General features: G+C 38.1%; 1 protein-coding gene across 4 annotated transcripts in view; it reads left to right on the top strand.

Annotated features, from left to right (window-relative positions):
- Nucleotides 1-9,206, top strand: part of TLK1 (tousled like kinase 1) — an 86,045-nt gene extending 76,839 nt beyond the window's left edge. For all 4 annotated transcript variants that reach the window (XM_081971030.1, XM_081971028.1, XM_081971029.1 and 1 more), the window contains 3 exons: nt 1,292-1,403; nt 1,860-1,967; nt 7,375-9,206. In XM_081971030.1, the coding sequence (XP_081827156.1) occupies nt 1,292-1,403; nt 1,860-1,967; nt 7,375-7,551 (397 nt within the window). In that variant the 3' untranslated portion in view covers nt 7,552-9,206. The remainder of the gene's footprint in view (nt 1-1,291; nt 1,404-1,859; nt 1,968-7,374) is intronic.
- The last annotated feature ends 4,156 nt before the right edge of the window (nt 9,207-13,362 follow it).

The following is a 13,362-nucleotide window of genomic DNA, read 5'->3' as shown; positions in this document are numbered from 1 at the left end:
CAGCATCACTGGTCTGTAAATGAACAAGATATTGTACAGGTCCAAAAGTTCAAACATCTGGGAAATGTTTTTCTTCATTCTAGAGTCTGAAACACCAAATATGTGACTCAAAATGTACAGTACATCCGTGCCCTAGTACTGAATTTACTTTCACCTAGAGGTGGCTCATACAGTACATTCCTGCAACCTAACATAGTTTTCTGTGGAGCCCAGTGTGATTTATATTCTAACCCCCCTGTTGGTCCAATCTAAATTGTAAGAACTATTTTCAAGACCCCGAATACCATGTCCAGACTATTGAAAATAGAGCTAAGGATTTGGACTGTTTGCTTATGTTTGTTAAAATTAAGCCTAGCCATACGAATGTGGTTCCTTAAACACTGGCTTTCCTTCATGGTGCCACCATTAAGCTCATTCACACGGCTTTTAAACGGGATTAAGTCAGTGATTCAGAGCACCAAATAGGCCTCTTTGCTTCTGAATTGCTTTCGAAGAAATAAATTGCTGACATAAAGCAACTTAGTATGTTTATGTCTTTTAACAACTCCTACACATAGAAGAGCACACTCATTAGTAAGATGAAATGCCTGACCCTCTGCAATGCTGTGTAGAAAACAGGAAATTTCAATTCAATTAAGAGAGTCTACCCTTGTGGATCTGGAGCCGTAGAGTTAGTAAACCTTGTGCTCCAATGCTCTGTACTGTTAGCTTTGCAACAAATAGTATAGTATTAGTTCCCCATACGAATTGCCACATTTCATAACTTATTTGGGTAACTAATTGCTTGCTTCATTTTACTTTATAGCTTGGATATTGAGATATGCATAAAAGTAGCACAATTTTATGTAGTAGTGTCGTTCACAAATCAGAGAAGAAAGATATAACTGATCCTAAGATGCAAATTTTGAATGTTTTAATTTTAAGACAGTTTGTTTCTTACTAGTATGACAAGCTTATGAGGCAATGATTTTGCATTTTTATATAAATGCATTTGTATTTGCATTTGTATATATTTTATATATACTATATTTTTGTTTGTTTTTCTATATTCTGACTGAAATAATAATATTTCTACTCATAATAATTGAAATAAAGGTTTAGATTAACAATATTAGATCCTGAAAGCTTTTAATAAAGTCTTAATATAAACATAATAAATAAATAACTTAGTTTTTATGTTTGTGCTTAACCATTTTGACTAGGTTTTTTTTTTAAAAAAAAAATCAGTATTCTGGTGGACAGCATATGCCTGTTTACCCTGAATGATTTTTTTCCCCTTGTTTTCGTTCAGGTATTTGCCTCCAGAGTGCTTTGTTGTAGGAAAAGAACCACCAAAAATTTCTAACAAGGTGGATGTGTGGTCAGTTGGAGTAATCTTTTTCCAGTGTCTATATGGCCGAAAGGTAAGCATGTACAGTAGCTGCAATTTTCCGTACAGAAAAGTTTGACTATCATACTTCCATTAATCAAATATGTACAGGCAAGTACACTTTTTCCCCCCCTTCGGTTCAATTGTGTCCAAATCTCAAGAGACTGCCTGGTCAAATCCCTGGCATAAAAAAATTCAAGTAATTTACTGCCTCCTTCCTAGAGCTGAGAGAGTTGACTGGCCAAAGGCCACCCAGCTGGCTTTATGCCTAAGGTGGAACTAGAACTCACAATGTCTCAGTTTCTAGCCCAATGCTTTAACAACAATCATGCTCTCCATCAACTTATACCTGATTTCATTTCTCGTTGTTCTAAAATGCTTTAGAATATTTTAGAATAGCACAATTTTAGATTTTAAAAAATAAGGTATCTTTTTAAAATAAATATGTGGATGTTTGGTATAATGAACTGAATGTTTTACTTCTTTCCAGCCATTTGGCCATAACCAATCACAACAAGATATACTTCAAGAAAACACAATATTAAAAGCCACTGAAGTACAATTCCCAGTAAAGCCTGTTGTGAGCAATGAAGCCAAGGTAAAGAGTTTCAACCATCAATTCTGGTAGAATGTAACATATCCTGGCACAAGAGGTTCAGTCAGACAAAACATTTAAAGCTAACTACAAACCAAATGTATTTTAATTTTTGTAAGAATTTTTTTAAAATTTCACGTGGGAATTCATACATTTAAAACCAAACGCAATTTTTTTCAAACAGTTTCTGTGTTTCCCTAATTTATGTCCCAAAGGTGCTTTTTTTCCCAAGAGGCAACTGGATTTCTGTTTTTGCTTTGAAGACATTTCACTTCTCATCCAAGAAGCTTCTTCAGCTCTGACTGGTTGGTGGGGCATGGAAGGATTTATACTCCTTACAGACAACTGGTGATTTCCATTCTTTTAGAGTACGGGTGTCAAACATTGCCGTCACATGATATATCATGACTTTTTCCCCTGCAGAGCTGGGGTAGGCACGGCCTGCGCATGATGCATCCTGCCCATGGGCTGCCACTTCGATACCCTTGTTTTAGAGAGATGTTGAGGCCACCTGGAGGTTTGTACGTCCTCAAAGAAAAAACAAAAAGTCCAGTTGCCTCTTGAAAAAGCACCTTTGGGACAACAATGACCTGGATGACTGAGAATTCCCCAATTTATGTAAATCTATTATCAGATGCTGGAGAAAATTATCAGATACTGAAAATTATTCTCTGGAATCCTGAAACATCGATCCTGTTGAATAGAAAATAAATGTAACTAAAGATGAGTGACATTAAATATACTTTGAACATCAATAATTGCAGAAGTCTTAACCAGATAAGCCGATTTGTCAATTTTAGAAGAAAATCCTAAAGTACGGTTATATTGTCCTAAATCCTAAAGTACAGTATCACTTTCATCTGTTTTAAAATTATATTTGCTATTGTGAACTATGCATCATGTAATGCTAAATCAAACGTGGTTTAAAATGAACACTACCCCTTTCCCGACAAGCCAGCTTTGAGCAGTGCATTATAAACTTTAATTTAATTTAAAATTTTAATTTAAAATTTAATCATAGATTATTTCAAACATTGCTGATTTAAAAGAAATTACAAATCTCCTGAAAAAGGAATAAGGGATTATACAACCTAAAATTTGTTTTATCTAATTGGGGTGCTTATATAAATAGTTCTGGACAAGTTTTATCTATTTCTTCCAAACTAACCTAATGAAATGGCTTGTTTTAATGGTGTTGGTTGGGAAAGAAATCAGCCATGGCATTCTGGTTGGTTTAGCCATAATTTCTGACTAAACAGAAAGTTTGTTTCGGCTTGTTTAACCATTAGTCCTTGTGTGGAGGCAAGTGAAAACTTATTCATAGAATTCCTCCTTACTTAGCTTAATTTTCCATATTAATGGCCTCTTTATCTTCTTCACATGAAGGGAGAATATTGCATTTTCTCTCTACTTTCCACAGAAGAATGTCTTCAGGTACACTATTTTTGTTTGTAGTCCCATCCAAGTTAAACACGTTCTGTGAGCTTAGCAAGACTGGGCTTGCCTGGTGCTTCCTGGGCTTGGATTAAATATTTTGTTATTATATAGCGCTGCTTCTTTCCAACTATGTCATCCTTTTCACTGTAGTTTATTATCTACCCTAATTCATACTTCCATTCTTTCCTTCTGTAGTTTCTTTGCTCCTGACAAAATTGGTAATACTCTATATAACCAACAACCTTCCACATCTAAGAACACATAAAGTATTGTGAATGCTAAATTTGGAAATTTACTAATCCAGAATGATCATAATCTAAAGTGACAGGCTGATATCTGGAGTTAGGTTTACTACACACTTACATTATCCCATCTCAGCAAGCAAAGTGTTCTATGTATATTACAAGTGTTCAAATCGCTGAATAGTTGTACTTATTGGATAGATTTTTGCAGGAGAGGAATTCTGGAGATAATAATAGTACGAATAAAAGGGAGCATGATTACAGAACCTCTTAATGAATCAAACCTTTCAGTTTTAGAAGAAACAGGGTTTTTGAACCAAGAAAATTCAGTTCTTAATCACTACAGGAGACCTGCATGTAATAAAACAGTCTTTACATTGATAATAAATATGTTCAAAGAAAGCAAAATATGATATAGTAAAAGTGAAGACGGAAAAATGAACTATGAAAAAAGGAGATAGGAGAAACAACAGAAAACATGAGAAGAAAATATAGCTAAATTGCTTCCAATCTTCCTTTTGGCAGCTATAGCGCAATTCTAATCAAACCTATCCAAGATTACATCACAATTCTCTTTTTTTCTATAACTTGTATCTCTTGCTTCCCAGCTGCTCAGCTAGCAAGCAAAATGCAAAAATTGTTCCTCCCACTGATTACCTATGAGGAGCCACTGTGAGATAACAAGTGGGTTATCTTACAATCTCTCCTTTATTCAGAGATATTTCATTGTTCGGTGTTGGCCTTCTGGGTGTCGATTTCTGCCACAATGCTATATCCACTCCTTTGAAGATTGGTTCACTATAAATCACACCAGAAACACACACATACCCCCAAAATTATTATTTTTACATAGTATTCTAATTGGAATTTCCTTAAGTACATCTGTGTTACCATTCTCAATCTTCAATCGAGTATTATAATATTATTGCAAAGCATTAGTTGTCTTCATGGCAACATATACATACTTTGAAACATTACTTAATTTTGCAAGTCTCATATTGATCCTGTAAATCTTATCAATCACTGTTTCTGTGTCATCTGCATCCCAATCTAAAAAGTCAGAAATGTAACAATTTTTTTCTTTCTGATATCTTACCCATGATCATCTTGAATTATTGTGGGTCTCAGAAGCAACCAAAAGACCAGATGTTGCCTATGGGCCATAGAATCCCCAGATCTGTTCTAAAGCTTAAACAAAAATCTTTTCCCCTCAGTTCCAGTTGTGCCAAGTTGTCTAAATCTTTCTCCACCTCTCTAGTTACGACTTCTGTCTTACTTTTTGAGAACTTCTACTTTGTCATTAATTGTTTTTACATTTTCAGCTAGTTGTCCTACAAATTTTTCAGTCTTAACTTCTTTCATATCCTTTTTTAATCCCTGAAAATCCTTCTTCCGTTACTATTTCATCCGTGGTTTTGGGGTTGAGTACCATCTTTACGCTGATGATACTCAGCTGTATATTTCAGCCCCAAACCACCCCAACGAGGCTGTCGAAGTGATGTCCCGGTGTTTGGAAGCCGTCGGGGTCTGGATGGGGGACAACAGACTCAAACTCAACCCCTCCAAGACCGAGTGGCTGTGGTTACCGGCACCTCGGTTCAGCCAGCTGACTCCATCGCTGGCCATAGGGGGCGAACAATTGTCCCCTGTGGAGCGGGCGCGCAATTTGGGCGTCCTCCTTGATGCCCGGCTGTCAATGGAGGACCATGTGGCAGCCGTGGCAAGGGGGGCGTTCCACCAGGTTCGCCTGGTGCGCCAATTGCGCCCCCTACTGGACCGGAGTGCCCTGCGCACGGTCACTCATGCGCTGGTGACGTCTCGCCTGGACTACTGCAATGCCCTCTACATGGGGCTTCCCTTGGGACGCATCCGGAGACTGCAGCTAGTTCAGAACGCAGCCGCGCGGGTTATTATGGGAAGTACACGTTACTCCCACGTAACACCTCTCCTGCGCGAGCTGCACTGGCTACCTGTGGCCTTTCGGGTGCGTTTCAAGGTATTGATCACCATCTTTAAAGCGCTCCATGGCAGAGGACCTAGTTACCTGCAGGATCGCATCCTACCACACACGTCCCTGCGACCTATTCGCTCACACAGAGAGGGGCTCCTCCTGGTGCCGTCTGCTAGTCAATGCCAGCGGGCGACACCTAGGAGTAGATCCTTCTCTGTGATGGGCCCAACCCTCTGGAATGACCTCCCCCCAGACATTCGAACTACCACCGACCTCCGTTCCTTCCGGCAAAAGTTAAAGACTCACCTGTTTCAATCAGCTGGCCTGGCACTTTCTTAGTTTTACCTCCCAGGGATTTATTTTATTTTAGGGTTTGGGGTTTTAATTGTGATGTTTTAAGATTAGAATTATTTATTTCTTAGTACAGCCTATTTCCCCCTCCAAATGTATCTTAAATGTAGTTTAAATGTATTTAATTATTATGAATGATTTTATTATATTGACTGTACACCGCCCCGAGTCCCTTTTTGGGAGAGGGGCGGTCTAAAAATCTAAGAAATAAAATAAATAAATAAATAAAAAGCATCCAAACTATTGACAATTTTGCTAAGATTTTTGCTTTTAAATCAAAATACTTTAAGGTGTTTTTAAATTATAAAAAGTGACTTATCAAGTGCCTTTGTTCTTTCCTGCCATCCCCAAGATCCCTCTTAAATTTGCTTGTTTATTGCTTTATATTCTTCTTTATTATTATTATAAATAACTCAAGGTGGTGAACGTATCCAACACTCCTTCCTCCTATTTTCCCCATAACAACAACCCTGTGAGGTGAATTGGACTGAGAGAGAGTCACTTGCCCAAGATCAAATGAATTGTACCCAGAAGGGTTTAAGAAAGTGAGACTTTTGCTCCTGAATCAAAGAGATTTCTATAAATTAGAAATCTAGTTAAATTTCTAATTTAGACGCACACTAATATAATATACTAATATACATTTTTCGTACAATCTTTATTGCTATTCTGAATTTGCTTTCTATATTTTCATTGAAGATTATTATGTAAATGATGATGGGGAGAAGTAAGTAATTTCTGCCTTGTTGAGCATTATCTACATATTTCCAATAACAAGTTTAAAACATTTAAAAGGAAAAACAGGGAGAAATGACATAGAATTAAAAGTTTAAAAAATTAATTGGCAGTACAATATTATGCCCCTCAGTAGCTGATTTTGATTTCCCATCTCTTTACAATGGTTTACTCTTAAATTAGAATTTAGTAGATTTTAGAACAGTGTTACTCCCACTATTGTAATGTGGCTATTAAAAATTCCTAATACAACATTGTTGAGCAATTCATTTATGGCTGGCTTGTATGTTTTTAATAATACTTCAGTGGGAAAATGTTATTTATAATTAGCATCTCTTGATTACTTAACATATTATAGTTGACTATAAATGAAACACAAGTTTTGAATTTGTTAGAGGGTGCTGAACAAATCTAGCCAAGCGTGGCTTGTTGAAAACATCTGCTAAATTCAATGTAAACTGAAATTTGAATCGGAGATTTCAAATTTGATGTTATGTTACTTCAACATTTACATGAATGGGTTTCCACTAGAATAGTGGGATTTTCACCTATATAGTCTTCAAATTGAGGTGACCCAGCCTCTAGGACACGTTTGGGAGGCGGAAGAAAAAGGAGGGATATATTCTGTTGGTTGACATTCTTCAGCAAACTGCATTTAATTCCACACCATGCTGTTTGTTTGTCCCCCTTCTAGGCCTTTATCAGGCGTTGCTTGGCATACCGTAAGGAGGATAGGTTTGATGTCCATCAGCTAGCTAACGATGCTTACCTACTTCCACACATGAGAAGATCAAACTCTTCAGGAAACTTGCATATGACTGGACTGGCAGCCTCTCCCACACCACCTATATCAAGCATTATTCCTTACTGAAGCTTCTTCACCAAGATGGTTCGCTTGACACCCTCATGAGATTTAGCTGCAGTGGACTTTCATTTGAAAGCATCCTGTTAGCGTTGTTTACACAGCAGGACAAATTGAACGATGGTGTCTTTATACTGTGGCCCTTCAAAGAAAAGTCGTTTCTCTGAGGAGACTGGATCATGATCTGAGAAGGGTACCTTTATTTTAAATGTTCACTTTGAAAACTTGGAAGGACAGCATTGCCCGCTGCCTCCCAACCAGATGTACTGTGTTATTGAGACTGAAGAAAATGTGTGTTTGGACTTCTAGGGAGGGAATACTGTAAATAATCTTTTTACTTTAAAAAAACAAACCTTTTGGTTGATACTGGAGAGTTCTTATAAAGAGGGGTAGTTTTCATTATTTCAATAAAGAAGAAAATGGAGCACAGAACAACAACTCAGTGCCTGGACAAGATAAAGAAAAAAGCTAAATAAAAGAATCTTTCTTCCCAAGAAGTCAACATTTCAAAAACCAAAGTCAAGTTGAGTGACACAGCTTTGTTTCTTAATTTCAGTGGATAGAAGGGATTTAATATCAGGGTGGGGCGGGGGTAGGGCTGGTGCGAAGTTTTTAAAAATGTGTTCGTTGATTGAATGACTGTATTTTCAAAGGGATAAAAATAACAGTTCCAGTGGGAGCAAAATCTAGTTTGAAACTAGCTCAACTATTTAAGTGGCATTTTGATACTTAGCAGAGTTGTCAACTGATTATCTGCTATCCAGGCTTTTTGTGGTGGATTTACAAGGCCGTGTATGTAACCAAAAGCAAATTGGTCATGTTTAATGTTTCTATGCAGGATAATGACAAATTCCCTTCTAATTTTATTGTAAATGTATTGTACAGATGTCATATTTTCAGTTTAAAAAAAAAAATTCAGCAACTTATTTCTGTACAAATGTTTAAAAGTATGGCTTTTTCTAATTGGATATTGTATTTTTTTTAAGTCTCATTGAAGGCGCTTTTAATTGCTGCTAAATGATGTTGCTTTTGCTTTTGCAAAAAACAAAAACAAAACAAAAAAAATCAAAACAACCTCCTTAAGGTGCAAGTCAGCTGAAAGTCCTAGAGAGACTGAAAGTAGATAATTCATTAACAATCAAGGCATGTCAAACCAATCTGTGTTGGAACTATACAGTTCAGTTCAAGTCAAGTTTCCTGAACTGGAGCACGTGGATACTAGATGTAGAAGTTGTTTATGGTTATTCTCGGTTTCTGGAAGTACTGTCTACAAGGTGGGAAGATGTTCCTCTGAAGAGATGTCTCTTGTGGCTTGTACAGATATTTTGAAATGTGAAACATTTTCTAACTGCCTTGTATGGTAAGGTTTTTTTCCCCCCCTTTCTCCAAATGCAGTATCTCTCTTCCATACAAGATTCCTCTTGTCATATTCATAATGCTGAATACTTGTATGTAACTTTGTCCATGTCGCAGAAAGGGAGGCTGTATTACCACAGGTTTTTCATTTAATATTGTACAGTTAAAATGTGGCTCTTGTTTCTGATGTTGCAAGCCATTTTGTTTTTGTTGTACATAAGGATACATTAACTGTCTCTTCAAAATGCTGCTGAAATTGTAGAGAATGTAGCCAAAACAGTAATAAAATAATGAGAGTTGAAATTTAAGCTGGTTTTCAAAGTCTTATTTTGGAATATAAGACAGTTTACAATGTCTTTTATTCTTAATACAAGTAGTTTCTCTAAGTCCCTCAGTATAAAACCAATTGTTTTCTGTCCAATTGCATTTGAACAGACATTCTGTCTTGGAGCCGATCCATCTATTATGTAGAATAATGCACCAAATTTAGAATTGCCTAATCACAAATTGAAGGATTCTTTCTGTTGTTGGAGACAAAAAATAAAATTAGTAAAAGCATCCCATTGGATGAGAAAGCAATCTGGTATGTTTTGTGTATTTATTTCTTTATCTCTCCAGCTCCACACCCTATTTTGCAGGGCCTGCAGTCCTCCCAATGCAGTTCTGTGAAGATTGGGGGATTTAAGAAAAAGCATCTGTTTTTGTCCTCCAGGATTATATGAAGATTTTTTTTTATTGTGACACACTATCTTTAGGAGATGACCAGGCTAACCACAAGTCCCTGCGCTCCCGCAAGAGATCTAAGTCCAGCCCACCTTGAATGCCTCTCTTATCTCCCGCTCATTTCTCTTGACTGACAGTTGGTCAGATTCTTGTAGAGAACTCAAGCTTACAATAAATCAACATACTTGGTTGAACTGCCTGAATCTCCTGATTCCCCCAGGACCTGACATTATCCAACCCAATCAGAGCAATGGTCCAGATGACTATTAACTTTTGCAATGGCACATGAAGGGAAGAATTTATATTTTTTTGCCACAAGTTCTAAACGCTTCAGCCTACAATTGGTGAAATGTATATGCACTTTATCATACAAGTCATGTGGATGCATCTCTTGTAAAGTCTCTTGTGAAATGATTCCTGTTATTCAAGAACTTTGAACACCTTCTGGTTTGTGACTGGAGTTCTGTTTTTCAGCGCTTGTATTATTGCTTCTTAACTTTTCTTGCTTTTCAAAACTTGCTCCACATGTCTTCATTTTAATTTTTCTGTGGAAATTAAAATGAACATCATCACAAAAAAGTGTAGTGCCTATGCTGAGGTATGGGGGTAAGTATTAAGAAACAATAATTTGGCCAGCATAATAAGCTGTAAATACTATGTACCTAGCCATTATGGCTTATAAAGCATGTTTTTCCTGCTTTTTAGTTTTTAGTGTGAACCAGGTTAAATTCAATTTCTTCAACAGCTCACAGCTAAAATGTACCATAGTTTACTTTTTCAAGTTTCGCACACAAGTCTCATTTGAACTGGGTATCTTCATTATTTTAGCAAATTATTGAGAGAGAAAGCAACCTAGAGATAATATTTGCTCATCTCCAGTCATCTGGCACTTCATCTGTTCTCAAAAGATTTCTCAAAAATAACATGTAAGAGTTCAACTATACATTACCACCTTCTAATTCCTTCAGTCCCTTAGGATGCAATTAATCTGCACCTGAATTCCTTCTACTGTAAGTAAATACCATGGTCCCTTATTGCATTTCTATAAATCTCCAGGTTCAATCAATCATCCTACTAGTCCCTTAAGTAAAATGCCTGGTTTTTGTTGGAGGAAACAACGTTTACTACTTCTGTAGTTCTACCGATGTTGCTGTCAGCATTCCAAATAACATCCAAAATTAAATCAAGAGTCCAAGGCAAAGTATTGCTCTAAGTTTCAATTTATTAAGAGAGTCATGTTGGCACATCTGGGGAAACCCAAATCTGAGCTTCCTGGGTTTCCCCCACCCAGTTGAGAGTTCATGATCTTGCCACACCCCCACAGGTCCATCACATGGTCCAATCTTCCACTGCCATGTTGGCAGTTCCACCCATCCAGTTCCAGTCAGGTGCAGAGGTGTAGAGAAAAAGGATGAGCTTGGATTCTAGAAAGGAATTTTCTTTTGACAGCAACACATTCTACTCCTTACTATTCCCCCTCCCAATTCCCCACTAATGAAACAGCATAGTAGAATAGAATATTAGTGTGGCAGACCAAAGATCCCAATAGGAACCGGCTGCAGGCTTGACAGTTGCCTCTCAACATTTTGCTTTTTTCCTGTAGCAGCTGATCTGCCAAATACCTCTTTTATTTGGAATACAGGTAGTCCTCAACGTATGACCACAATTGAGCCCAAACTTTCTGTTGCTAAGCAAGATAGTTGCTAGGAGAGTTTGCCCCATTTTCAAGATCTTTCTTGCCACAGATGTTAAGTCAATCATTGCAGTTGTTAAATTAGTGACACGGTTGTTAAGCGAATCTGGTTTCTCCATTAGCTTTGCTTGTCGGAAGGTCACAAAAGGTGATCCCATGACCCCGGGGACACTGCAACTGTCATAAAATATGAACCCATGGTCATGCATCTGAATTTTGATCACATGATCATGGGGTTGCTACAACGGTCGTAAGTGTGAAAAATGGTCATACGTCACTTTTTCAATGATGTTGTAACTTTGAATGGTCACTAAATGAATGTAAGTGAAGGACTACCTTTATATCTAAGGAAGTCCTTTTTTATTATTCTCGGCATCCTTCACTCACCTCAGCTCCTTCTGAGCGTCTGCTTTCCTTCATCTATTCTACAGTTCTGTAGAATATCTGTATTCTTCCTTTGTAACCCGTCTCTATTTCCAGCATATATCCTTTGCAGATCTTTAATAAGCTTTTCTTTTAACATAGCGGCTTCTTTCTTTTTTGAAAGCGGGCGGATTTCTTAAGATTATCGTTGGCAGAGTTTGCCTTCTAACAGTTCTTAGGAAAATTGAAATACACCCCCCCCCCCACACACACACACACTCCATACAACTTCATGCCTCTTTGAAAGATGCATAATTTGCTTTTAGAAGTCATGATCTACATATGCTTCCTTGGAAGGGTGATAGTTGATGGAAGAACTCTGCCGTTTCTTTTAACTCCTACTCTATATAACATTGCCCGATCATTCATTTCAACTTCTGAGCAGCAATGGAACCAGCTCCTCCCAGGCAATTGTTTCTGATGCTTTTCAGCAAGGTGTATTTTAAATTGCTACACTTCAGTCAAGGAAGCCCTTCTGCTTGGATTGATCAAGCACATCTTGCTTATTTCCCATATTCTGGGCATTCATGTATAGACAATGAGGGCTATAAACATACATGGGCATTTTTTTCTGATTTCATTAACATCTTCATTTTTTGACTCTTAAAAAGGTAAAGGTAAAGGTTCCCCTCGCACATATGTGCTAATTGTTCCCGATTCTAGGGGGAGGTGCTCATTTCTATTTCAAAGCCGAAGAGCCAGCGCTGTCCGAAGATGTCTCCGTGGTTATGTGACCAGCATGACTAAACGCTGTTACCTTCCCACCAAAGGTGGTTCCTATTTTTCTACTTGCATTTGTACATGCTTTTGAACTGCTAGGTTGGCAGAACCTGGGACAAGTAACGGGAGCTCACTACGTTACGCAACACTAAGGGTTCGAGCTGCCGACCTTTCTGATCAACAAGCTCTTTACCAAGATGTTTGTTTCTACCACCGTCTCCTTCTAATTTCCCTCATTCATTCTTGGGTCAGATATATTTCTATCACTATTTGTGAGGCATAACTCTGTGTAAACAGTCATGAGGCCATTGCCTCAGAAACAAAATCTCTCTGTCCCCATCCCTTGCAAAGACACTGGCTGGGTGTGGTATTCTTTCCTCTTCAATGAACGGGATGGGTAGATAAGAAAAGCAGCTGAAGCCCCAACATTTTGAGCTTCAGAGTTTGTAGTGATACTATGATAGCTATTCTTTGTTGGCATTGTTTGTCCCTACCAACATCAGCAGTAAGAAATAATTGTCAGGGGACATGATAGATTATTGGAATTTGTACTCTTATATCATTATAAGACTCTTGGTCATGGGGGACTTCAACTTGCCGTCGACGGGAGCGGCTTCCGAGGTGGCTCGGGAGTTCATGGCTTCCATGACGGCCATGGACCTGACCCAATTAGTTCAGGGCCCCACTCACGAAGGGGGCCACACACTGGACCTCATTTTTGTATCTGAACAGTGGACGAGTGATCTGGGAATAGGGGACTTAGTCATCACGCCCCTGTCATGGTCAGATCACTCATCCCTCCGGCTGGCCTTCCCTGGCGCTATCCCCCACCGCGAGGAGGCGGAACCAGACTCTACAAGCTGGTACCGCCCCAGGCACCTGATGGAATCGGATAGATTCCAGAC

This window comes from Natrix helvetica, assembly GCF_964273705.1.
Source record: "Natrix helvetica genome assembly, chromosome: 1".
NCBI classification, from domain to species: domain Eukaryota; kingdom Metazoa; phylum Chordata; class Lepidosauria; order Squamata; family Natricidae; genus Natrix; species Natrix helvetica.
This window is presented reverse-complemented; position numbering and strand designations above follow the sequence as displayed.